The sequence below is a fragment of the Pelodiscus sinensis genome, chromosome 1, assembly GCF_049634645.1.
Source record: "Pelodiscus sinensis isolate JC-2024 chromosome 1, ASM4963464v1, whole genome shotgun sequence".
Taxonomy (NCBI): Eukaryota; Metazoa; Chordata; order Testudines; family Trionychidae; genus Pelodiscus; species Pelodiscus sinensis.
Genome location: NC_134711.1, coordinates 300,735,899 through 300,763,361, shown reverse-complemented (window position 1 = coordinate 300,763,361; position 27,463 = coordinate 300,735,899). Strand labels below are relative to the sequence as shown.

At 41.2% G+C, this 27,463-nt stretch overlaps 1 protein-coding gene across 2 annotated transcripts in view; it reads right to left on the bottom strand.

Moving 5' to 3' along the window:
• Window positions 1–442: 442 nt before the first annotated feature.
• The window catches only part of USP12 (ubiquitin specific peptidase 12), a 61,926-nt gene continuing 34,905 nt past the window's right edge, over window positions 443–27,463 (bottom strand). The window contains exons 5-9 of one of the 2 annotated variants that reach the window (XM_075919239.1): window positions 25,006–25,082; window positions 24,634–24,717; window positions 15,797–15,994; window positions 9,359–9,437; window positions 443–3,229 (exon numbers count right to left, since the gene is read on the bottom strand). In XM_075919239.1, the coding sequence (XP_075775354.1) occupies window positions 3,128–3,229; window positions 9,359–9,437; window positions 15,797–15,994; window positions 24,634–24,717; window positions 25,006–25,082 (540 nt within the window). In that variant the 3' untranslated portion in view covers window positions 443–3,127. The remainder of the gene's footprint in view (window positions 3,230–9,358; window positions 9,438–15,796; window positions 15,995–24,633; window positions 24,718–25,005; window positions 25,083–27,463) is intronic. The other variant, XM_075919240.1, reaches the window with a different exon arrangement.

Sequence of the window (27,463 nt, the reverse complement as noted above, 5' to 3'; positions counted from 1 at the left end):
CAATTTACAAAAATTCTGTTAACAGATTTGAGGCGACTTCTGAGGGTACTGATTAATTCAAACAAGTTTTCTCTACCTCAGAAAAATACCTGAATCAGTTCTGCTGTAATATCAATAAAACAATAAAACAAATTTTCTACAACTGAATTACACAAACAAAAATATGCTAACATTAGCAGATATAATATTAAAATATTGTCATGGTTGTTAAAGGACCTAACAGTAAGATCTTTAATATTGCCTTGAAGAAAAAAAGCTAACTAATGGTGAGTGGGCATGTGATGTAGTGTAAATACCTTACTCCCTACTCTATGGCTTATGGCTGCTGCCTTTATGCAGGAAACTGTTACAAGCAGGACATATTTACAAGTTTTGAGAACATTTAAAAAAAAAACACCAGATGCTATGTGACAACAACAGGAATATACAAAGAATACTGTACTTACCTTCAGAGAACATATTTTATTATTTAATAGACTTTGTGCTCCAATATACAAAATAGGGGACATGTCATCCCAATTAACATTTACAGAGTTACACAGAAATCATTTCTACCATTTACAAGAGAAGATTTTTCCCCACATTCTCCATTGCAATTACAATCAAGAGATAATCTTATAATGCTTTTTATATTGGTCAGTTACACTTTGTACCTTCCTCTGTCTTTTTTTTTTAAGTTAGCTGTAATTTCTGGTATCAGTTTTATCAAGAATTTAGTACATTTTCAGCTGCACTAGAAGTGAAATTAAATGCATCATTTGGAACCACTATCTTAAAAATCCTATCCAAAATAAATCACCCTTTTATAAAAATATGTTGCAGAAATAAAACAAAATATCCTGTGGCTACCAGTGAAACAAAAATGCTTTAAGTTGTGTTACTGTATAAAATGTATTTAGCAACTAAGCTTGGCTTTTAACTACATATTTTTAAACCTGTAAAATGACTGAACAAACATTTATCAGTTAACAAAAGATAATGTGACAGTGGTTTTACAATGCTGTCCTTTTAATGTAAGAGACTTCATCTTTCTGGCATGTACAGTGGTCCAACTGATTCACCCCTCAGTCTTTTCCCACTGAAAGCTGGAAAAACAGCTTTAGGTTCTAAATTAATTTGGTATAAGCCCTTAAAAATAACCAATCCATTATTTTTATGTCTCTTCCACAATATTTTATATGCTTTATTTTGCAATGCTGGTAGTTTAGCCAAGCTATAGAATTTATATAAAAGAACTGGAGTCAAGACAAGGCTTCAGAAACTTTGTATTTATAAAAGCAATCTGTTGTAATATTAAAAGAATTTTCTTCATATTTGTTAAATAGCCCAATTTACTTAGTGACCCTGTTCAAGATTTGTTCAACTGAATGTATAGGTGAAGTCATTTCCTGAGCTCAAAAATACAGGTAAGTAAATATATTAATTATAGCAGCAGACAGGAGACATTCTTTTAAAAGGTTTCAATGGCACCAATAAAATAACCTTAGAAAATTACCGTAAAGTACAAATCACTATCCGATATGGGATGACAAGGATTTCCAAGATCTGATAGCCATAATCTGAAATATGTATTCCATCATTTTCAGAAATTACATTCGGTCATTAACTGACAACAAACTGATGCATGGAGAAGTGTCATATCACAACATTATACATTTTTCTTATTACATCTATTATGGGTGGTGCTATGTTTTAAATCTTAATGCTGTTTCATAACCTCAAATCAAGGTAAACCATTTAATTTCAGAAAATTTCACCTCATAGTACTTGCAACATTTCAAAACACTGAACTCCTTTTATATTCCTAGATTACTTCATTTATTATCAGTAACATTTTGTATGTAGAGGGATTTTTGAAAGTCTCCCAACCTGTTGGGAGTCTAAATGGATCAATTTCTTGAAGAGGGACTGATGTCCTTAAAAAGGCTTACACTGATCCAGGTTTTTCTAACAAATTATTTTGAATATGCACCCTTAACGAGTAAAGAATAGTAAAGATTGGGGTCACCACCACTGCGCTAGCATTTCATTATAATAAGCATTCTTACAATCATTATTCAGACACCTATAAAAAACATTTCACAACTTGATTTTTTCAGAGTCTAAAAAAATTAATGTTTTAATTTAATAATTAAACAATGTAAAACATTTAGCCAGATACCAGTTCCTCCTTAAAAAGAGAAATTATCCCTTCTAGATTACCAATATTTTAAAAGGCATTTTATGCATTTTATTTAGAATTTGTCTTTCCTTAAAAAAAATTAAATAAAGTAAATCTAACTTGAAGTAATATAGAAAATTATGTTCAATATTTGTTACACTCAAAGACAATACATAGGTCCCGAGCAGTTTCACTGATTTATAAATAAAAATAAACTATTATTAAAAATCCAATCTTTCTCCATAGGAAGATTAAAAGCCATGATTTTTTACTGATTGTTCCCAACAGTATATGTATATATTACTATACTATAACATAAGCTTCTTCAGAGAAGCAAAATGCACTTGGCCTCCCTGACAGTTTATATTTTCAGTTAATCTGATATGGTCAAGAAGGCAACTGTTTTGGCCCCAAGTATATTTCTTGTTTATACATGAAAGAACCCAGGGGGAAAAAAAACAAACAAAAAACCTGCCTAGATTTTAGATAGTCTTTCAGAATTGAACACAAACAAATTAATAATGCACAAAGAATCCTCTGTATTTTCAAATAAGAAATCAGAATAAAATACCAGATTTGTATTGCTTCTATTGCACTTCCAGATTGTTGCAATTAGGCTGTGATCCAAAGCCCAATGAAGTCAATGATTCTTTCCACTGATTTTCAGGGGCTTCGACTCAGGACTTTAAAGAGAGAAAATGTGTTTAGCTGTTGGAAGGCTGCTCCTGCAAGAGTGGCTGGTATCTCTCTTTTCACCTAGTAGTTGTGGTTGAGGTGTGCGATCAGAAGGATACCTGAGCAAACAAAATGAGCTTGATGTGAAGGGGTTTAAAAATATCCAAAACTTTGCTTTGTAATGTGCAAACTGCGCGACTGTCCTTGGAACTCCCTGCATTCCTTTTTTAATATCAGTGCTTGCTCCAGTCCAACACAGCCAGAGAAGAAACGAGGCATCACAGTTCCCATTCAATCCCGAGACTGATAGAAGAGGATATAACCAGACTCAGAGTTTTTTGAGATGTCCGATGTCAACCCATAGAATTCTTCAATAGCTTGTGCATCTATTTTCTACAGAAAACAAAATACAAACACTAATTTTTAAAGGAGAAAAGTCTACTATGACAAAAGTATATTCTGTTAAGTTCCACTTTGTGAAACAGGAAAAAAAATTGGTCTCATCTATTAAATACCTTTTTCCAGATAGCCTAGGTTATACAAAGGTTAAAAGGGCGGTTAATTTTTCTCCCCAAATATTCTTTCCTCCACAGCTGCTCAAGTTCTGTCTAGTTAAAGTATCTTGAACATCTAATACTAATAAATGGACTAACCATGAATAGAATTTTATAAACATTATTTGATAGGTCCTCCCACACAGAAAGGTGATTTATAACGGTAATACCAAGATCTTTTTTGAAGAGAGGCCAAAACTCAGCATGAACTACATGAGTGTTTCCCAATTTTATGGCCATGGAACCCATTTCAGAATTTCAAGGAACCCTCTAGGTTTGTCAAGCAAAAAGAGGGGAACCCACCAATGCATGAAAATCACATTCCTTCCCCAACACCCCACCCCTTTAAGGTCCCATCCTCTCTGTTCCCCTTCTCTCCACCACTTGCTATCCCCAGCCCTTATACACTGGGTTGAGACAGTAGGTGTGGGCTCTCGGATGGAAATGAGAGATTTGGGTGTGGGAAGGAGTGAGAAGTGCAAGTTCTGGGAGAGAATTTGGATGCAGGAGAAAGGGTGTTGGGCTCAGGTGGAAGGTTGGGGTGCCGAGCAAGTCACAGGCTTGTGGATGTGGGAGTGCAGGAGTTTGGGTTGGATATGTGAGGGGCTATGGGCAAGGAGGCGGTGAGTATGATGGGCTCAGGACACACATTTGCCATGTGTGGATGGTGCAGGAGTGTTGTGGCAGAAGACTGAGGATGTGGGGGTACAGGAGTTTGGGAATGTAAAAGGCTCAGGATAGGGGGTTCCAGCGTACGATAGGCTCAGATTTGGGTTCAGGTGGTGCAGGCGTGTTGTGATGCTGCAGTGAGATGGGGATTTGGCCCCAATTGGGGGCCTTTTGGCCAGGCTTCGTTTTTAAATAAAATATTATGTCAAACTCAAAAGGTTTTAGCATTGTCTTTATTTATGAGAGAGGCGGGAAACCTGTTTTGAGTCCAGGGTCACTGACCAACAGAAAAGTCAGTTGGGGCCACACAAGTGAGATGCAAAAAAATAACTTCTCCTAACCCCCTAAGCCTCACTAATGTAGCCCCAACTGTGCTGGTGGGAGCAGGGGACAGGGTACTGGGGAAAGGTGCCAGTGGGGGCAAGGGACAGGGTGCCAGGGTGGGGGCAGGGTGCCAGTGAGGGACAGGGTTCTGCAGCAGAGGACAGGGTGACAGTAGGAACAAGGTGTTGCTGAGGGCTGGGAGTCCCTCACACCCGCCTCCTCCCAGGACTCCTCCCCTCTCCCCCCCTGCAGAGGAGGGAAGCCCCGGCGTACACCTCTTCTGGGGACTTCCCTCCGCAAGTTCCCGGCATGCCAGAGACCTGGGGAAGGGGAGCAGCCAGCGCACTTCCGGAACCCCCAGAAGTGGCATGCAGCTGCAAGACTTCCGTCTACCCACAGAAAGCCAGCACTACCTCCATTGTCAGTGGAGATAGGCAGCGGGGCTTCTTGGGGGTAGGGCCCCGAACACCTTGCGATCGACTGGTCGAGCCCTTGCAATTGACCAGTCGATCACAATTGATGGGTTGGTGACCACGGGCATAGAGAGCACTCTTCTTAAGTTTACAGATGATACCAAGCTGGGAGGGGATGCAAGTGCCTTGGAGGATAGCTCATAATTCAAAATGATCTGGACAAACTAAAGAAATGATCTAAGGTAAGCAGAATAAAGTTTAATAAGGACAAATGCAAAATACTCCACTTAGGAAGGAATAATCAATTTCACGCTTACAGGATGGGAAGTGACGGTCTAGGAAGGAGTACTGCAGAAAGGGATCTAGGGGTCATAGTGGACCACAAGTTATATATAAGTTAGTGTGACACTGTTGCAAAAAAAGCAAACATGATTCTGGGATGCATTAAGAGGAGTGTTGTAAGCAAGACAAGTGATTTTTCCACTCTACTCTGTGCTGATTAGGCTTCAGTTGGAGTATTGGATCAGAGGGGTAGCCGTGTTAGTCTGAATCTGCAAAAGCGGCGAGGAGTCCTGTGGCACCTTATAGACTAACTGAAGCAGTTGGAGTACTGTGTCCAGTTCTGGGCACCACATATCAAGAAAGATATGGAGAAATTGGAGAAGGTCCACAGAAGAGAAACAAAAATTAATAAAGGTCTAGAAAACAGGAGCCGTAAGAGGAGAAAAGATCAACTTCCTCCTTAAAAAATTATGAGCTACCAATATGAACTATGAGGGAAGACTAAAATAATTGGGTTAGTTTGGTTTAGAAAAGAGAAGACTGAGGGTATGTCTAGACCACGGAGCTTTTCCGGGATACTTTGGCATCGATTTTTTCGGGAAAAAAATGTCAGAAAAGCAGATGCATTTTGTTGGCATCCCTGTAAACCTCGTTTCCTGAGGAAGAAAGTATTTTCTGAAACGGGGTTTTTTCAACATTTGGCCCCATGTAGACGGGCCAAATATCAGAAAAGTCTCTTTCAGAAGAAAAGCGGAAAAAGATATGCAAATTGTGGCCTGCAATTTGCGTATCTTTTTCCGAATTTTGTCATGTAGACATAGCCTCAAAAGGGACATATAGCAGTTTTCAAGTATCTAAAAGGGTGTTACAAGGAGGAGGGAGAAAAGTTGTTCTCTTTGGCTTCTGAGGATAAGAAAAGAAGCAATAGGCTTAAATTTTTTCTGCCCTGCATATGGGCACATTATGCAAGAAGACCATTGATGTGGTCATAGCTCTCGTGGAATGTGCCCATATAAGTGTTGGTAATGCGACTTTGCTGATGGCATAGCATTCGCGAATGCAGTTCATGATCCACTTGGAAAGCATTTGTTTGGATACCGTTTGTCATTTAGAGCTGTCTGCTATTGACATAAACAACTTGTGTGATTGTCTAAATTGTCTTGCTCTAAGTAAAATGCAATGGCCCACCTGACATCCAATGAGCAGAGCCTTGCCGTGGTGGCATCCGAATGAGGCTTCTGATGGAAGACTGGTAAGTATATAGACTCAGTGAGATGAAACCATGAGACTGTCTTTGGAAGAAATTTTGGATGTGGTCTGAGTATGAGCTTGTCTTTGTCAAATATCATAAACAGTGGATTGGCCATGAGGGCGGGTAGCTCGCTGACCCTTTTGGATGTCGTAACTGCTATTAAAAATGCTATCTTCACGGAAAGGTGGACTTATGTGCAAGTTGCCATGGATCCAAGTGGAAGATGAGTTAATGTATTCAAGACTAAGTTGAGATCCCAAATCAGAACTACTGGCTTTATTGGAGGGAAGGTATTCTCAAGACCTTTCATAAATTTCTTAGTGGCTGGATGAGAGAACAGAGTTTGTCCATCCATCTTATCATGCTCATTTGATATGGCCATGAGGTGAACCTTAATGGACGCATTAGACAAGCCTTGAGATTTTAGTGTGAGGTATTTGAAAAACCTCTTAGAATTCCTTTTTTTAGGAAGAGTGTTTTTTTGGGAAAAAAGGGGGGGTCCTGAAACACCCCCCCCCCACGTCCAGATTACTTTCACTTTTGAAAGACACGCTTTCGAAAAAACAATCAGAAGAAGATATGCAAATTCCATAGGAATTTGCATATTCTCTTTCAAAATTCAAACGTAGTCTAGATGTGCCCTACGGATACCTCACAGAAACTAGAGTTTTAATATATTTTATTCCACACTCATGCACTGCTTAAAATATATGTATATATGGTGTGTGTGTGTGTGGTTTTGTTTGTATTGGTGGTGCACATAAGAAAATTCGACCCACCCAAGGATAGAAAATGTTAGAAGGAACACTGGTGATAAGTAACAACATGGATTTGTATAGAATAAATCATGTCAAACCAACTTGAGAACTTCCTTTGCTAGGATAACAAACTTCATGGATAAGAAGGAAGCAGCTGACATGGTATACCTAGACTGTAGTAAAACTTTTCACTGTTCACAGTCATGCTGGAAGGGCATAACAAGTGGGGTTCCATAGAAAACATGACCTATGAAGGAAAACTGAAAGAATGTGGTTTGTTTAGCTTGGAAAAGAGAAGACTGAGAAGGGGCATAACAGCTTTCAGGTACCTAAAAGGGTGTTATGAGGAGGGAGAAAAATTATTCTCCTTAACCTCTGATGATAGGACAAAAAACAATGGGCTTCGATTTAAGAAAGGGAAGTTTAGAGATGGCATTAGGGAAAACTTCCCTGTCAGGGTGGTTAAGCACTGGAATAAGTTGCTTAGGGAGGATGCTGAATCTCCATTACTGGAGATATTCAAGAGCAGGTTAGATAAATATCAGGGATGAGATGGTGATTGGTCTTGCTGTGAGTGCAGGGGACTGGACTTGACCTGTCGAGGTCCCTTCTAGTTCTAGTATTCTACGATTCTATGAATGTGCTGTCTAGCAGAATTAGTGTATTGTACTGGACATAGCATCGCTTTTGAGAGTGCAGTTTCAGAATCTGGCTTCTTCCATGATTCAATTTCCCTCACTTTCCTCGCTCAAGAGGAAACAGAAGGATTCACTTATGTCGTAACATCTCCTTCTGTGAGCACTTTGATTCCAAGAATCATTCCACAGTAAACTGAAGATTCTACTTACAATAGAGTATTAAAGACTTGTGGGGAAAAAAAATTATGATCTGGTACAAGACTGTTTCTTTTTATGAACTAGAGAGTGTCCTTTTGTGACATGATCGTATAAACAAAAGATAAACCAAAAAGTTTCACAAGCTGTTTCTACACAGGGTTAGGAAAGGGAACACCGGCATCTTTCAAAAGTACCCTCTCCCAAAAGCTTCCAATGAAGAAAAATCCATGATCTCTATCATATATCAAGATAGGGATTAGAGAAGATAGTGGGATATTTTAGTCTCCTTAAAGAAAACTAGGAAAAGCAGACCCTAATAATTCCAAGTTTAGATCAAATGGTGATGGGAGCGAAGGAAAAGAAATAATAGAAGGATTAGCTGTCCCATCTGGCCTCTTCGCACAATTAGTGAAGCAGATTCACTGTGGAGGATTTATGACCCCACTTTTCAATGTTATGTGACCTCTACTTGGACCCTTGCATTTCCCATACAGGAAGAGTGGTTTTTTTAATAGTTTTTTATCCCTGCCAGGGCACAGTGAATGTCATAGGTGACAAAAGCAGCAAAAGAGATCTGTCATTAATCATGCTTGATTCAAAATTGCAGATTCTCAGGTACTTCTCTGAAAGTCTAATTACCTAAAAAGACAATGAGGAGTCCTGTGGAGGGTACCTCTACACAGATACGTTATTCTAGAATAACATAGTGTGCGTATACAATACAAGCCTTTATTTCAAAATAATGTTGAGCTGAAGGACTTCTTACTCCTCATAAAATGAGGGTTACCAGAAGTCAGAGTAAGAGAAGTCAAAGAAAGTGTTCTTCCTTTGACTTCCTGTAGCACAGACAGCGCAAAAGCCGATTAAGTTATTTCGACCTAAGCTACGCAATAGATGGGTCTAAAGTTGCGCTGCTTAATTCGACTTTAACTCTGCTGTGTAGACATATCCCATAAGATTTATTTAGGTATAAGCTTTCATGGGCAAAAACTACTTTGCCAGATGAGTCTAATCTACCTGTGAGGTTGAGAGATATTGCAGAGGAGGCTGCCACGGAGGATAGGAACAAAAACTTAGCAACTCTTTCAGATAGTTACCTCTATCTAGTCTAGGACTATTAGCAGTTTCCCTAGATCAGATTTTTATTTTGGAAAAAAGCAATTACTCTGAAAAGTGAACCAAAAATATATACATTTTCAACAAACAGCACTACTTTTTCCTCCTCCACTAAATATCTAAACATGACTGTACTCAAAGAACAAGGAGTGAGCCTGTCTAGTTTAGGAGAGAAAGAAAGTTTATCTGAAGATATTTCTTATTTTCAAAAGATCAGAATACAATTCCTTTTAATATTTAAATGATCATCAATGGGATGTTAGCGTGGGGGAAGACATTTATTTAGAAAGAGTAAAATGCTAAGGTTACAATACTTACCTCTACAATATCATCATCAAAGAGCAACCAAAAATCATGACTCTTCACTATTGCAATATAATGTCCTCGATTAGGGCCACTGTATTTTAAAAAAAGAAACATTAACATTATGCATGTCCATTTCTTTAAAGAGCTGTTTTTTCACAAGAATAAACACTTAGTAAAACTTAAGCAGATTGTTTATATTTCTATTTGTATATTAATTCCCCTTTTTCTTACCAAGGTCATTTACATGAAATGAAGACATTAGTCATCATAACACCAAATATTGTACTAAACAGAGCATGAGGAATAAGTAGGACAAACAGTGAAAAGACAAATGAGAGAGACTTTTTCATGCTAAGGATTTATTGACAGAATTAGGGATAAAAATATACAACATTTATTATTTTACAAAATAGTTGAATAGGAAAAAAAAAAATCAAACTTTCCAAACCAAATTGGACTCTGGGTAAGAGCAATACCAAACAATTTCATATAAAAATGAAACTTTGAATATTCTCAAAACTCATGACAACAGTGGGACTTAAAAGAGAAGTTCCACCAGTATTGTTGACCTGTCATGTATAATGATGTCCCAAATTTTGTGAGGCAACAGAAGGTACTTAAATAATCATGGCCTTGACCAGCCAGATGGATGGAGGTTAACTTTGTAATCTGAAGCACCCTCGCACAACCAGGACCGCAAATAGGCACATGGAAATTCAAGCAAAGATGATTGTGTGTGCCTATTCTTTCAAGAAATTGCTGTGAATACAGACAGTTTAGCTAACTCGGAGTAATTTTCTCTACAAAGCAATATGAAAACTCCTTAGATCAACAACTAGACTATATAGTAAAATGCAGGGCACCGACAACAGATTCACTGTGTAATACTTTGTTGATTATGGCAGAAACAAAACAAAAAAATCTTTACTTCCTGAGCAGAAACAGCTGAAGACTTAAAAAATGTCTTGCATCTGAATCAGTCAGGCTTGGAATTGAATTTGTACTATGAATTCTCTGTCTCCTCTCTCATTTGTCTATTGCAAATCATCTGTAAATTATATTGACCCACAAGATGAAAGCTCTGGGGAAGAGGACATCTAGAGGTCACTGAGTTAATGTTTGTAGATAAAAAGTCCACTCAGGATTTTGTTATATTATTCTCTCAGAAAAAAACAACAGCATATTCCCTCAGAGCCAGTTGGAAACTGGGAGGTCCCTTTAACCCAACGACGGGCAACAGAGGCTAGTGAGCGCGCCACATGAGTAGCCCTCCATCTTAGTGGGCCACAAGATTGACATTAACAAAGATGGTCTCTTGGGATAAGATAGTTTTCCCAACTGCACTTGTATACCTAGAATTTGTGGAGTGTGCCAACTGAACCACAGCAGCACGCTGATTAAATGCAGAGGGAGCACAAGGCTCTCACAGTAAGCACTGCGTGCAATTAGCACGCACATCATTTTACATGTCTTTGCTTTATGGGCAACTGGCATAAGAGATAAGGGGAGGCAATGCCTTCCCTGAGTTTTAGTGCTCAACCACTCCCCTCTTCCTACCCTATTTTGACTGTTTCTGAAGGCTCCCACAGCAGGCTGTTATTGCCTGCAGACTAGTGACTCTACCCCTGAAGTGGATCTGTTACCTTAAAAGTGAAAACTCTTCTAGTTTGCCAGACCTATTACTGTAACATTGAAGCTGTGAAACAGCCATTAAGTGTAATGAAACCATTTAACAGGCATGTGCTAATCCAGAATTTACTGAAAAAACTGTTGTGCATCAGTCTATCAGGGCCTTAGTTTAATGACATATTTAAAGCAAATTGTAGTTTGTTTCTGAAGATTATGAAATCACATCTCTAAAAAAAAAAAAATCTTTGCATACATATTTGATGCACCGAGTATTCAACTTTAGTTTTAAATGTTTAGATATTTGGACAGATTGTTTTCGTAATAAATTCTTCAAAAGACAACCTTAAACTTAAAATGCATATTTTAGATAATTACTAAACTTTCTTTCAAAATATTTCTGTCCTTTCTATCCATCCCTACTTTCCTTTCATCCCCGCCCCCCACCCCTGTTGAACAAATCCCTTAAAGGGACATTACTTTTCTTCCAAACAGCAGGACAAATAAGTTTCCCTTTTATTTTTGATTATTTGATGAGCTAGAGAAACCCCCTCCACCAAAATCAGTACCTTACTAAGATATAAAATCCTCTGTTATGCCTAAAATTTTTGGCAACATATATTTTAACAAACATATATTGAAATGTCATAAACATGTCTCATTATGAAAAAAAAAAATCACACTAAATAAATTAGTGTTTGCTTTTTCTAAAAGCCATGAACTTAGTTATGTACCACTCTGACTGAATTTAAAATAATGTATTTGCTTCAGTGAGTTTAAATATGTAGTAATCTGGAATGATTACTTTATGAAAGCTTAAGAGTATATTTAAAATAGAAAATCCGCTTAGGAAAACTGATGAAGGAAATGTAAAACAGAGAAGGGCTGCATCATGTACTCCATAATATTGAATGTATTCAGCAGGACAACTGACTTGCTGTTACTACAAAGTTCAGGGTTTATTCAAAAAATTGCAACCGACATTTTTTATTCCCAAGTTTAGTGCTTTTAAGTACCTTCTTCATGCCCAGTCTTCACAATTTGGCATATAGTTCATAGAATCATACAATACTAGAACTGGAAGAGACCTCAAGACGTCATTGAGTCCAGTCCCCTGCTCTCATGGCAGGACCAAGCACTGTCTAGATCATCCCTGATAGATGTCTATACAATCTGCTCTTAAATATCTTCAGAGATGGAGATTCCACAACTTCCCTAGGCAACTTATTCCAGTGTTTAACCACCCAGACAGTTAAGAAGCTTTTCCTAAAACTCCCTTGCTATAATTTAAGCCCACTGCTGCTTGTCCTATCCTCAGAGGCCAAGGAAAATTTTTCACCCTCTTCGTTGTAATACCTTTCTAGATACTTGAAAACATGCTCCATTTTCTTTAGAAATAAATTTTAGAAGAGTGGTTTTTTTCAAATATCATTTGCTATACAGGCAGTCCCCGACTTACGCGGATCCAACTTACGTCGGATCCGCACTTACGAACGGAGCTTTCTCGCCCCGGAAGTCGGGGCGAGAAAGCCCCGTTCGTAAGCTGCTCCGGTGCCCCTGGTCTGCTGGAGACCGTCTCCAGCAGACCAGGGGCACCGGGCGGGTTCCCGCGCTTCTGAGGCTTTGCCAGAGCAAAGCCTCGGAAGCGCGGGAACCGCTGCTGCTGCCACTTGGGTGCCGGTGCCTGTGGTCTGCTGGGGACCGCATGAGACCCGGTGCCTGTGGTCTGCTGGGGACGGTCCCCAGCAGATCACAGGCACCCGGACTGAAGCCGCAGCCGCGGGGGGGTCCCGCGCCTCTGAGGCTTTGCTTTGGCAAAGCCTCAGAGGCGCGGGACCCCCCCGCGGCTGCGGCTTCAGTCCGGGTGCCTGTGGTCTGCTGGGGACCGTCCCCAGCAGACCACAGGCACCCAGACTGGAGCGGCAGCAGCGGCGGTTCCCCGTGCCTCTGAGGCTTTGCTCTGGCAAAGCCTCAGAGGTGCGGGACCCTCCCGCGGCTGCGGCTTCAGTCCGGGTGCCTGTGGTCTGCTGGGGACGGTCCCCAGCAGACCACAGGCACCCTGACTGAAGCCGCAGCCGCGGGGGGTCCCGCGCCTCAGAGGCTTTGCCAGAGCAAAGCCTCAGAGGCGCGGCACCCCGCTGCCGCTGCGGCTCTGCTCCCCGTGTCCCTGGTCTGCTGGGGGGGGGGGGGGGGGGGCCGCAGCTAGTGTGCTCCCCCCCCCCCAGCAGACCAGGCTTTTGTTTTGGACTCTGGGGCAGAGCAGCTGGGGCGCTGCCGATTGGTCCTGCAGCGCCCGTGGGCACTACTGGACCAACCCGGCAGCACCCCAGCTGCTCTGCCCCAGGTCCTGATTCAGCCGCTGCTGGTCAGTTTCAGCAGCGGCTGAATCAGGACGTCTGGGGCAGAGCAGATGGGGTGCTGCTGGGTTGGTCCAGTAGCACCCCAGCTGCTCTGCCCCAGGCGTCCCCAAGTCAGCTTCTGCTGAAACTGACCAGCGCTGACTACAGGAAGCCCCAGGCAGAGTTGCTCTGCCCCGGGCTTCCTGGAATCAGCTGCTGATCAGTTTCAGCAGCAGCTGACTTGGGGACGCCTGGGGTTCTTAAGTTGATTCTGTATGTAAGTCAGAACTGGCGGTCAGTTTCAGCAGTGTCTGAATCTGGACGCCAGTTCCGACTTACATACAGATTCAACTTAAGAACAAACCTACAGTCCCTATCTTGTACGTAACCCGGGGACTGCCTGTATTTGGGTTCAGGGATTTGGCTGGAAGGGGTGAGCAAAGACTGGGAGGGAAGGGTATGTCTACACAGCAAAGTTATTTCAAAATAACTGCAGTTATTTCAAAATAACTTTCCTAGCTTCTACACAGCCATTCCGTTATTTCTAAATTAATTCGAAATAGCAGAGGTCTTATTTCAAAATTGGTAAACCTCATTCCACAAGGAATAGTGCCAGTTTTGAAATTGCTATTTTGAAATAAGCGCTGGGTAGACGCTTATTTCAAAATAGGGAACCTCCAGCCCTTCCCAGGGTGCCCTGCTGGCCGCCCTGGCCACAAGGCAAATTCTGACCTGATGCCCTGCCGGAACTGGTTCCATCCAGCCTTAAATGCAATTCAATGTACACTCAGTGTGGACGTGCTATTTCGAAATAGAAAAACGCTACTTCAAAATGCATTTTGTGCGTAGACACGTTATTTCAAAATAACGCTGTAGTGCAGACATACCTGAAGAGAAAAAGGAGACAGTGGGGAGAGGACAACGCCTGGGCAGTGTGGGGACAGGGCCTGGGCCGAGCAGGGTTGAGGTATGACTGGAGCTACAGGCAAGGGAGCTTGCACCCCAAGCAGCAGCTTCACTCTCCACCCATATATGAGAATCACTTTAGTAATACCAGTAGAAAAAAAACTACATGGAAGGAAACCAGTGGAATATGGCAACCCTGTGTATGGACAATAGTATACAAGGTGCAGGTCACATATAGAACCTGCATGAAGCGACACATATGTAAAGCCGACAGGAATAACTGGACCTGGGACCTCTGGAGCTTAGTGTGTGATCCTCTACAGCTTGAGCTATAAAACCAGCTGGCTCTCAGCTAAGGCTGTAGAGATCACTCGTTTTTTATCTTTCTAAGTGGTCTAAATGACAGTATATGAGACAGTGAACCACACCCAGTAGGTGTGTGGGTTACACATAGAACCCTGCAGATTACCCACCACATGAGCAGATTAAACCACTGCCTTTACTGAAAAATGGCACCCCAATCTTCAACCAGAGGAGGCGAGCTTACAGTAGATGTATGATCAGTGTTCCATTTGGGCAGGAGGGGGCAATAATTTTTATTGGGGGGGAGTCACTCCAAGAAATTGGTAAGTAGTCAAGAGCTATGCTCTTCCATGATAGCGTAGGAGGTATGGGTGCAGGAACAGGGATGAAGAGAGTTGGGTTGTGATCTGGGAGAAGGAGTTGGGATGCAGGAAGGGATGGGGTACTAGGTACAGTCTCTGGATGGGAGATGTTGACAACTTAGGCTGCTTCCAATTGGCAGCTCAGCAGAACTCTTGGGCAGGCTCACTGCCTGCCACACCCCCAAACGCCACTCAAAATGGCCAGCTGTAGGGGCCATGTGCATCTCTGCATGCTGCACACCCCTCAAGGGGGGGGAAAATCTCCATGAGCTGCCTGTGCCACAAACATGGCCCAGACAGCTCCCATTGGTTGGTTTTCAGCCAGTTGGAGCTGCAAGATCATGCTGAAGGCAGGGATAGCATGCAAAGACCCCTCCCAAGGGCCTGCAGCGCAGAGATGCACATGGCTCCCACAACAGGCTGCTTTGAGTGACATGTGGAGTGTAGCAGGTAGGGACTCAGCCAGAGGCTCACAATGGGCCGTAAGATGGTGGTGGGACAAATCTGGTCATTTGGCAGATCAGATTGCCTGCCTGCCCATGCATTTGGGATTCATATGCCTGAAAAGTAAAATTAGAACACAAGTGCACAAACTTTAAGAATAGAATATACTGCTGAAAATTCCATCAACTCCCCTAACACTATGATCCTGACAGCTTTAGAAGCAGGGAGAAAAGACCACATAAAGACCATTTTTAAAAAGATAAAAAACGGATAGAGGGAAAATTCTGTTAAAATCGAACATTATCTTTTAAGTAAGTTCTTAGTTAGCAAAACAAATCCATTTTGCAATGTTCCCTTCTGTCCTACATAATTTCTTAAAACACTTTAGAGTTCACTTAATTTATACTAAATTTCTATCATACTGTTAATAATTTCATTTAACAACCTCAATGTGACAAATTTCTTATTACCTCCCACAATGAATTACCACAGCAACAAGGTCGTACATTCTGTCAGGATTGGTTGCGTCTCCTGAGGTGTTAAAAAGTCTAAGCTCTAATGGAAACACTACTCTATAAGACAGTTTTGTATATCGATGTAGCTGGTCCATGTATTTAAATCTTTTCAGATGAAGAGCTAGAATCATAGGCAGTTTTTTTACTTTCATCCTGAAACAAAATAAAATATATCAAACCATTGCAATATTTCAAAATTTGTTTGATACTGACAAATGAAAAAGTCTTTTGAATACTATTAAAATACATTCAAATATTAAAGATGTTCTGCTTGTCAGTTTCCTGAATGTTCTCTATTAAAACCACACGATCAGTAGTCTTTTATTCGGCATGTCATAATGCTGCAATACCTAAATAATAAAACAAAGTTATGGATAGCTGCAGTAAGTTGAACATGGAGGTTAACCTAAAAGAGAACTGCAAATGTTTTTGAAAGATAATCTAAATAAAAGGTTATGTGCCCTGTGCCTTATGCCCCAAATAATGTAAGTAAAAGGGTCATGCAGCTGAGAAGTTAATCTAAATACACCTCCCCTCATCCTTCCTGTTTAACTCCCCCCCCCCTTTTTTTTTTTAAATATTTCTACACAATTGCCAATTTGTTTTAGAACTACTGGGAAATCCAATTAGAAAACAATTATCCTTAAAAAAGGGCTGAGCCAAATGTTTTATTTTAAACTAAGTGGCTTTTATTTTTTTTAAGGGCTGTTGAAGTCAATTTCGGATACTCCTGTTTTTATGAGGAACACCACAAATTTTGACCTTGTATGGTTGATTTCATAACAGTCTTGACCCATCACTGAGAAAGTTGAGTTTCTTGGCCTCCAGGAGGCATCCCGCAGTGCCTCACTCTGACCACTCTGGCAAGAACTTGCACCTCTACTGCTCTCCAGGTGATCATGAAAATCTCCGGGAAAGTTTGGATTTCACTTCCTGTTTGCCTGCATTGTGAGCACACCTCAGAGCAGGCAGCACACTTGAGCAGCACGCATGGCCATGACTTCAAGTTCTATGGGCCCCAGTTCGCAGAGGCACAAAAGAGCACCAGCATGGAGTGTGCAGGAGATCTTGGAACTCACTGAGGCGTGCAAAGAGGGATCCATTCTCTCTGAGCTCCAAAACAGCAAAAGAAACACCGATATCTACACTAAGATAGCACCATGCCTGGTTCAGAGAGGATATTCCAGGGACTCTCAGCAGTGCAGTTAAAAATAAAGGAGCTGAGGTAGTCCTATTGCAAAACAAAGGAGGCAAACAGATGGTCTGGTGCATTGCCACATAAAAGGCCCTTCTATAACCAGCTTTACGCAATCATGGGGGGAAGGAGGCTTGACTTCTCAAGACAGACTGTGGTCTTATCCCAAGACATTCAAGTCAGCAGTGTGCAGGAGTGGGAAAAGGAGGAGGACAAGGAGAATGGCCAGCCAACGAGCATTAAGAGCCAAGAACTCTTCATCCTCCTGGAGCCAATCCACTCTTTCCAGGACATCTGAGTTAGGCACAGACCCCAGGGAGGGCACTTCTGGTGAGTTCACAATTTTTTCCTTACTACAAGTGGGAGAAGGCAATTGGTTGTGATGTGTGGCATACTCTGTACCTGCACAATGCAGGCGGGCTGGAACAGCTTTCTAACGTGTCTGGAAATGGAGTGAGAATCCTTCCTGCACATCTCCATGAAACTCTCAGATAAGAACTCTCTGATCCTTCTCACAAGGTTTCTGGGGAGACCAGCTTTATTCTGTCCTCTGTGGTAAAACACCATCCCATATCAAGCTAGCAGTAAGTGGTGTGGTGTCATTGCCGCACTAAGCATTGCAGCATAAGACCCGGGTTTCTGGCCACATTCACTCAGCATCAGCTCCCTACACTCTGTGAGATTTGGAGAAGACTGATATCACATGACGACCTGGATGAAGGAGGAAGGGAAGCTCTTAGCTGCTGCCTCTGCTGCTGCAGCTAGCATGGCTTCAGCCTCTGGCACTCGCCTGGAAAGCTGTGTCTGCCACACCCTGAAGAGAAAAGCCACGTAAGCTTCCGCCCCCACCTTGCTGGCCTGACAAGACCTCGTCATCCCCTCCTGCCTGCAGGTTTCCACAGGATGGGAAAGGATCATTCTTCCGGGAAGTGGGGTGTGGCAAACACGAAGGAGGGAAGCCACAAAAGCCATGCCTTGCCCCCGCCGTCCCCTATCTTACCCTCAGGATCATGACCTCGCCGGCCCTTTACCATGCCTGCCTCCAAACTGTGAGTCCAGATGTTCCCTTGAGAACTCTGTTGAGTACCTGCTGTACAGTGGTTGCTTTAAAGCATAATTTAGGCCTTACTCAGAATACATCTCCATTGTCTATACAGAGACCTTAGCTAATGATTAGAATTTAGGCTCCACAACGTATCTCCTATAATGTGCCCCTTGTGAATTTTTGTTAGAGCAAGAACAGCAGGCAGCTTTGTTGTGTATTCCTCCGGCTCCAGCAGTTGACCAGCTTGAACAAATCCAGAGGCAAAAACAGACAAGAGAAGACATGTTTAAGGAGCAAATGGAGTGGAGGAATATGTTCTGGAGGAGATGTGGGTGGAACAGCAGGAGGGGATAGTGGAGCAGAGGACAGGAAAGCATGAAGGGAACTGCGAGCGAGGCAAAAGGAGAATTTCTTTTCATCCCTCACAGCTGTGATGGAGCAACTGGCAGCAAGCCTGAAAAGGAACCCTACCCCTATCTCATCCTGTGCAGAACAACTTTCCCTCCTCACCCAATTCCATAGCTTCCATCCCCAGGAGCCCCAGGATGGGAGGGGGCAAGAGGAGAAGAGAAACTCAAGGGTAGCCTCACACTCAACCTCTAGGGCCTTAGGAGGCCTTGCATTTTTTGATCCCCCACCCTCTTCAGGTTCCACTATGGACTTCTTTTCTGTCCCTGCTGACTTCCCAAAATAAAAATGTATGATCTCTGAACAGCAGTCTCTTTATTGACTGTATTACAGGGGTGGGATGGGAAATCACAGGCAAACACATTGAATGCAAAAGCATTTCATTGAGAGCAACGTGCATGATTCTCAAATCTGGACATTCATAAATCTTTCTTTCAAAGCCTCTCTGATTTGCACTGTTCCGTGTTTGTTCCCCTTATTGTTCTGGTGTCAAGCTGCACAAAATCTCTGGCTAGGTTCTTTGCCTCGGCCCCCAACCCTGACAGATAACTTTCCCTCTTGCTCTCACAAAGATTATGGCGCACACAACAGGCTGCCACCACAAAAGGAATGTTGTGTTAACTGAGGTCTAACCTAGACAGTGGATTCCTAAACCTTCTTTTTAAATGCCCAAAAGCACGTTCAACCGCCATTCTCTACTTGCTCAACCTGTAGTTGAACTGCTCCTTATTGCAGTCCAAGCTGCCCACTAGCCACGCAAGCAAGGAATAGGTTGGGTTGCCAAGGATCACTATTGGCATTTCCACCTCTCTGATTCTAATTTTCTGGTCTGGGGAAAAAAATTCCAGTCTGCGTCTTTCTGAAGAGGCAGGAGTTCCTAAAGATGTGTGCGTCATGCACTTTTCATGACCATCCCCTGTTGATTGAGAAGTACCACTTAGCAAAGTGGTTGGGGGCCAAGATGGGGATGTGAATTCCATCTATCACCCCACCACAATTAGGGAACCTCCTCGCTCCAAGGCCCTCCACTATGTTATCCACATTTCCTAGAGTCACTACCCTCCATAGCAGAATCATACTGATTGCTTTGGCTACTTGTATAACAGCTACCCCTCCCCCCACACACACCCTATAGATTTCCCCACTCAGAATCAATTCCTAACTGACTGGAACTATCTGGCATTGCAAGCTCCACAGGGAAATTTCCACCTGTTTCACCATGGTCAGCGCGTGTCTCATTCAGATGTCCTTGCACTTCAGATGGGGATAAAACCATTCAAAAAGTTCCACGCAAGTGGCCTGTGAATTTGGAAGTTTTGCAGCCACTGCTGATCATCCCATACCTGCAACCCTATGTAATCCCACCAATCTCTACTTGTCTCATGGCACAAGAACTGGCGTTCTACTGTGTCAAGAGGATCAACTGGTGGCTGCGTTTCCAATTTGCTCAATGCAAGGGCTTGCCTGTATAGCATGCCCTTGGTACTCCAAGATCGAGCAGATTCATCCTCATCCTCTTCATAGCGGGCCATGCTTATGCTCTTGAAATACTGCACCATTAGGTGCACCAAAGTACACATCAACATCACAACGGTTTGATGCAAAATGGGATCCCCAAGGGGGAGGCCATGTTTGCACTGCTATGGCATCTGCATGGGTAATGAGAGCCAAAAAAGGCACAAAAAGGCTGTTTCCTACTGATCTCAAGCAAGGAGAGGAGAGGAGTAGATGAGTGCCTTATGGGATGCTGGTGACATGAACCCAGAACCACCCACGGCACAGTTTTGATGCCAGCATGCACTGGGAGCGTAATACAGAATGCAAAGGGTGCACACTGTGGAATAGCTATCTACAGTGCATTGATAATAGAGATGAACTACTTCAAACTACTTTGAATTCTTGTGCTCAGTGGGGTATATGGGCCTTAGGCTTTGCAACATCTGGAGACAAGAAATTTACCTTAATAGATTCAACTTTAATTTATAGTGTAGATAAGGCCATTGTCTTTGGTTCTGGCCGTTGGCTCTAACCACTTGGCCTGAGTCTGGGTCTGATCACTAGATGTGACTGCCCATGCACTCTTTACTGCACTATACAGCTCATGGAGGCATTGCAAGATCACTGTAATAACGAGCCACAGTAATGCATTTTGTTCAGTTCTAACTGGCCCTGCTGTTTTGTGGCCTATTAGGAATTGAGTGATATTGGATGTACATGTATGAATAGAACACAGTCAAGGCAACTATTAATTTTGTTTGAGACTGACCCTGTGAATTGTGTCATAGTGTGCAGTAACAAATAATTGGTTGCTTTCAGAAGTACTAGGCATTCCATAGCACACATGAACCAATATAGATGAGTTAACTTGCCTGGGCACTCATTAATGAATCTCAAAGTCACTGTAATATTTCAAACCAATTTAAAAAACCAGCTAGACAGAGAAGCTACAGAACTTAATTTCATTTACAAGTTTGATTCCTACAACAGAAGTATAAACAATGATCTTGGCTGGATAGCCCGCTACATTCCACATCCTAAATGACATAAAAAATACAAAGGGTACTTAGAGGAAGTATTAAGTATTCTTATCAGCTTCATTTAGCATGGACACTCTAAGTGACAATTTCTTTCCCCTTTCTTTTTCCTCTTCTTCCCTCCCCCAAGCCCCTCTCTGTGCTATTTGAAAACTGACCCCCTTAAACTCCATTCATCTGAAGAAGTGGATTGTGCCCACAAAAGCTCATACTACTATCTACAGTCTTTGTTAGTCTCTAAGATGCTGCAAAACTATTTGTTGTTTTTTAAGTTTTTCCAGTTGCAGACTAACACGGCTACCCCTCTAAGACTTTTGAAATCGCTGAGTTATGTTTCACATACTGGAATTTTATTTTTTAACAAAATTCATTGCAAAGTAATACCTGTGCAAGAAAAACTAATAGCATTCTGAACATCTTTCCCAAGCCCGCTGAAGAGCTGTATTGCTCCAAAGCTTGCCTCTTTCACCAACGTACGTTGGTCCAATAAAAGACAATAAAAGACATTATCTTGTCTCCCTAATAAAAATCAAATCATTTTCATGAAAAACCGTATTTAAAAGTGAAAGAAAAATACTGTAACGTTAGACAAAGGGCAAGACATTTTCCTAAACAGAATGAATTTCTGTTTTCCATAGCACTTTGTGCTGCTTTTTAGAAGGACTACGTCAGGAAGCACTTTAATATACAAACTTTTAATATATAAGAAAAGAGGGAAGAGAGTAAAAATTGTGATATTTTACATGATTAATTCTGACACGATCAAAGAAAGATAGGTTTGCCAACTATTGCTATTAATCCTTAAATTATGACAGATATTAAGAGCAATGCAGTTAATCTGAATTATTCTCTGAATGGGATACCTCTACTAAGCAATGACATTTATGTTTTTGATATCTTTTATAAACCTGCATGCATTTTTCAGATATAATATTAAGTTTAAAAAAGTCATGCAAAAATATGATGTTCACTGTTTTACACACACAGCTTGATTTTGTCAATTTTTCACACATTTTTCGATTTGTTTGTTCCTCAAAAACAAGATGCATTCTTTCCTTGAAATAAATCAAAATAATCAAGAGTCAATACCAAAACACTCTCACATATAAATAACATTACTCATGTGAATATTTTCATTGAACTCAAAGTAAGTGAGCATACCTAAGTAAAAGCTTCAGAGAGATAGCCGAGTTAGTCTTTAACAGGAAAATCTTAACCAACAAATAGTCTAACAGCACCTTCTAACAGGTAGAAGGGAGACCAGCACAATTGAGGTAATGGATTTCAGGAAGGCAGATTTTGATAAGCTCAGAGAACTTGTAGGTAAGGTCCCATGGGAAGCAAGACTGAAGGGAAAAACAACTGAGGAGAGTTGGAAGTATTTCAAAGGGACGTTGTTAAGGGCCCAAAAGCAAACAATTCCGCTGTGTAGGAAAGATAGAAAATATGGCAAAAGACCAGCTTGGCTTAACAAGGAGATCTTGCATGATCTCAAAATAAAAAAGGAGTCATATAAAAAATGGAAACTAGGACAAATAACAAAGGATGAATATAGGCAAGCAACACGGGAATGCAGGGGCAAGATTAGAAAGGCAAAGGCACAAAATGAGATCAAACTAGCTACAGGCATAAAGGGAAACAAGAAGACCTTTCATAAATACATTAGAAGCAAGAGGAAGACCAAGGACAGGGTAGGCCCACTGCTCAGTGAGGAGGGAGAAGCAGTAACAGGAAACTTGGAAATGGCGGAGATGCTCAATGACTTCTTTGTTTCGGTCTTCACCGAGAAGTCTGGAGGTGTGCCTAACGTAGTGAATACAAGCAGAGAGAGGGTAAGTTTAGAAGATAGGATACACAAAGAACAAGTTAAAAATCACTTAGGAAAGTTAGATGTCAGAAAGTCACGAGGTCATGATGAAATGCATCCCAGGATACTCAAGGAGCTGATAGAGGAGGTATCTGAGCCTTTAGCTATGATTTTTGAAAAATCATGGCAGACAGGGGAGATTCCAGAAGACTGGAAAAGGACAAATATTGTGCCCATCTATAAAAAGGGTAATAAGAACAACCCAGGAAACTACAGACCGGTCAGTTTAACGTCTGTCCCAGGGAAGATAATGGAGCAGGTAATTAAGGAAATCATATGCAAACACTTGGAAGGTAATAAAGTGATAGGGAATAGCCAGCATGGGTTTGTGAAGAACAAGTCATGCCAAACTAATCTGATAGCTTTTTTGATAGGATAACGAGCCTTGTGGATAAGGGAGAAGCGGTGGATGTCATATACCTAGACTTTAGTAAGGCATTTGATACGGTCTCGCATAATATTCTTATTGATAAACTAGGCAAATATAACTTAGATAGGGCCACGATAAGGTGGGTGCATAATTGGCTGGATAACCTTAGTCAGAGAGTTGTTGTTAACGGTGCTAAATCCTGCTGGAAAGGGATAACAAGTGGAGTTCCTCAAGGGTCTGTTTTGGGACCCGTACTGTTCAATATCTTCATCAATGATGTAGATATTGGGATAGAGAGTACACTTATTAAGTTTGCAGATGATACCAAACTGGGTGGGGTTGCAACTTCTTTGGAGGATAGGGACATAATTCAAAATGACCTTAGCAAGTTAAAGAAATGGTCAGAGGTAAACAGGATGAGGTTTAATAAAAAGAAATGCAAAGTGCTCCACTTAGGAAGGAACAATCAGTTCCATACACACAAGATGGGAAGCGACTGTCTAGGAAGGAGCATGGCGGAAAGGGATCTAGGGGTCATAGTGGACCACAAGTTGAATATGAGTCAACAGTGTGATGCTGTTGCAAAAAAAGCAAATATGATTCTAGGTTGTATCAACAGGTGTGTTGTAAGCAAAACTCGTGAAGTCATTCTGCTGCTCTACTCTGCACTAGTCAGGCCTCAGCTGGAGTACTGTGTCCAGTTCTGGGCGCCACATTTCAAGAAAGATGTGGAGAAATTGGAAAGGGTACAGAGAAGAGCAACAAGAATGATTCAAGGTCTAGAGAACTTGACCTATGAAGCCAGGCTTCATGAACTGGGCTTGTTTAGTTTGGAAAAAAGAAGATTAAGGGGAGACATGATAGCGGTTTTCAAATATCTAAAAGGGTGTCACAAGGAGGAAGGAAAAAATTTGTTCCTCTTGGTTTCTGAGGACAGGACAAGGAGTAATGGGCTTAAAGTGCAGTAGGGGAGGTTTAGATTGGACATTAGGAAAAAATTCCTAACTGTCAGGGTGGTCAAATATTGGAATAAATTGCCAAGGGAGGTGGTGGAATCTCCCTCTCTGGAGATATTTAAGAACAGGTTCGATAGACATCTGTCAGGGATGGTGTAGACGGAGCTTGGTCCTGCCTTGAGGGTGGGGGGGCTGGACTCAATGACCTCTTGAGATCCCTTCCAGTCCTATTATTCTATGATTCTAGCACCTAACGACTAACAAAACATGTAGATGATATCATGAGCTTTCATAAATACAACCCACTTCTCCAGAGTTATTCATGATAAATATCCACAGAACCTGACAGGAAAAAATAACTTTTGTAAAAACTAATACATTCCAAAAATGGAAATAAATATTTTAAGTACTCCATACCTTTTATGTGCTTCCTGCTTACTGCGACATTCTTCACAGTAATATTTGTATTCACTACAAAGAGTTTCTGTATTGCTGAAACCCCTGTATAGAACAGAAATAAAAATGCAAGATTAAAAAATACTCCCTGAAATTGAAATTTATACTAATTTTTAAACAGAATAAAAAATCATACAACTTTACAACATAAATATACAAGGGTCATTTTAAGTAAACAGGGACAATAAGCATGTAAAATACACAATTGGACTATCAAATTAACCTGAGATATTTGCTTTACTTCCTGCAGTTTCATCTTGATCAATTTTTTATTAGTTAACATGATGACAGGTGTTAAGACTCAAATGTAGAAGCATTTGTTTGTGCATGTACCTTAAGCAGTGAGTAATTGATGTATTTTGCTCTACATCTACAGAAAGGTCTAAAAAATCTTCATCTTTGCTGCTTATCTGCAGGAAAAAGAAACTGATTATTAAAATAAATCTACAATAAACTATAACCAAAATTGTAGCGATCAAACTCACCATTACTGACAATTTCCACTCTTGGGGTGCATCACAAATTCAAAAAAGATATGCAATTTGCGCTATGCAAATTGCGTATCTTATCTCGAATCAATTTTGAAATAGCTTCTTTTGAAATCTGGAATGTCTACACAGCACCAAATTTCAAAATAACGCACTATTTTGAGCCATCACTTAACCTTCCTGCAACAAGATTTACCAGGATGGCTAAATAGCGTGCCCGTTATTTCAAAAAATATTTCAAAATAACAGGTGGCTTGTATAGATGCGGGGTAACTTCAGTATCCCGAAATAGCCATGCAGTGTAGGTATACCTTTAGATACTAGATCTTATCCTTCGATGAGAAGAAGAGAGGATGCATTGACCTCAATCTTTCTAATTTAAGTACATACTTAAGTCCTTTTGAAATCTAAGGTGTGGGAGACCTTTTCCTTCCCAGTTTAGGATCAGGCCAGGAACTTGGAAAAGGGTAACTAGTTAGATCAAAGGGCGACAGAGATTTTGTCAAAATCTAAGATGAATGTTAAAGATCATCTTGTCACTAGAGAATAACAAATATGGAGGACTAAGATGAAGTACAATCTGATTATCATCTAGAACTGATGTCAGAAGGCAGAAACACAAACCTACTGAATAGAAAATCTTGAAGGGAGATTTCAATAATCTTAAAGGGACTAAATATAGTTGCTCTATAACCAATGAGGGGCTATCTGAAAGGCAGAGGGAAAGAGCCCACTGTACAACACTTCTGCAAAACTGCTGAAGATTCTGAAGTGCAGAGCCTTAAGGTAAAGGACTCTTCAAAAGAAAATACTCTGCAAAAAAAAAAAAAAAAAAAAAATCTAAGAAAGCAGGGATTCTGATTCTTCTATTTCTAAATTTAAAAAAACAATCTTGTCCCGTAACCATATAAAAAGTGACACTTTCCTTCACCTCATTGTATCTCTTTCATTTTTTCTTTTTTATGGGTGCAACATCGTCAGGGCACCTGGAGAGGCCAAACTCCATCAGGAATGCCCTGCTGTGGACCAATTCATGAGATTTTATACACCTGGGCTGTAGGCATTAAGGGCCTCTGATGGTTTTATTTCAGAGTAATGGAAGAGGAATTTTTACCCCTTGGAAAAAGAAAGCATACCTTCCCTTAGCCAGTCTGGGGAAATTAGGATTAAAGGAGTGATAAAATGATAGTGCTCTTAAGGACACCAATACAGTCCCACTGTTTTCTTGTACACCTAGATAGGTCTATCTGTATTCATCTATTGTTTCTTGTCTTAAGATTGTAAGCCCTTTGGGACAGAGAGTTTTTTGTTCTGTGGTTGTACAGCACCATGACTAGGATTTGTAAGTGTTACATTAATACAGAATAATACTATTAATATAACCATAAAGAGAAGAAATGTATAAGCCAAGGAAAATTCCTTGGAAAAATAAAAAAGCATGCCTTTACCCAGTGTTTCTATTTCCAGATATATTTTTTAAAATAGAATTTGGAATGGGAGAACATTGCCAACAGGTCCACAATAGAAATTCACCATATCTTAAGGATCTCTTGCAGTATCTCTGCTTTGGATGACCACTCCCCTGGAAGAAACTTTAGTCTTGGGGGAATTATGCAATTGTTGCTTTTGGAGCCATATTAAAATCGCAGAATTCCCCAGGACTAACACTTGTATCCGCTCAGCAAGTTCAAAGTGCCCTTAGTAATCCAGATTAAATAAGGCCCTACTGAAAGCAGAACTTCAAAAGAGACAGACTCCCTAAACAGAGTGTGTTTTTCATGTCACACTGCTGTTTAAAGTATATAACAGTTACTGTGCTTCACTTTAGGAGGTGTGTGTTTGTTTGCTTTTTGCTTGAATTCATCTTCTGAACACCAGGAAATGTTAACCCAATTGCATTAGGTGTTTTAGTATTGTGCTGAGAAGGTATCCATATGAGCTCCCTATCCCAAAAAGTTCATATAAAATGCCATCTGTTTTCCAGCTGGGAGAGGAGGTGAAGGAGGAGACAAGACCATATCAGGCTGTCTCATTTCCTGCAGAATCAAAAAACCTTGAAATATGTGGAGATGTAAATGAATACCCTAAACCAGGGGTGGGCAAGATACCTCTTACAGATCGCTAAGCCACCAGATCCAGCCTGCAGACTCCCCTGCCGGGATCCTCAGGTGTGCAGCAGCCACTGTTTTAAACACAGGGCTGCTCTGTGTGACTCTGGAGGGAGGGGAAGCTTTGAGTGATCTCCCAAACCCCAGCCCAATCCTCAGCTCCTACTGGCTTCAAACAACAAGCCAATAGGAGCT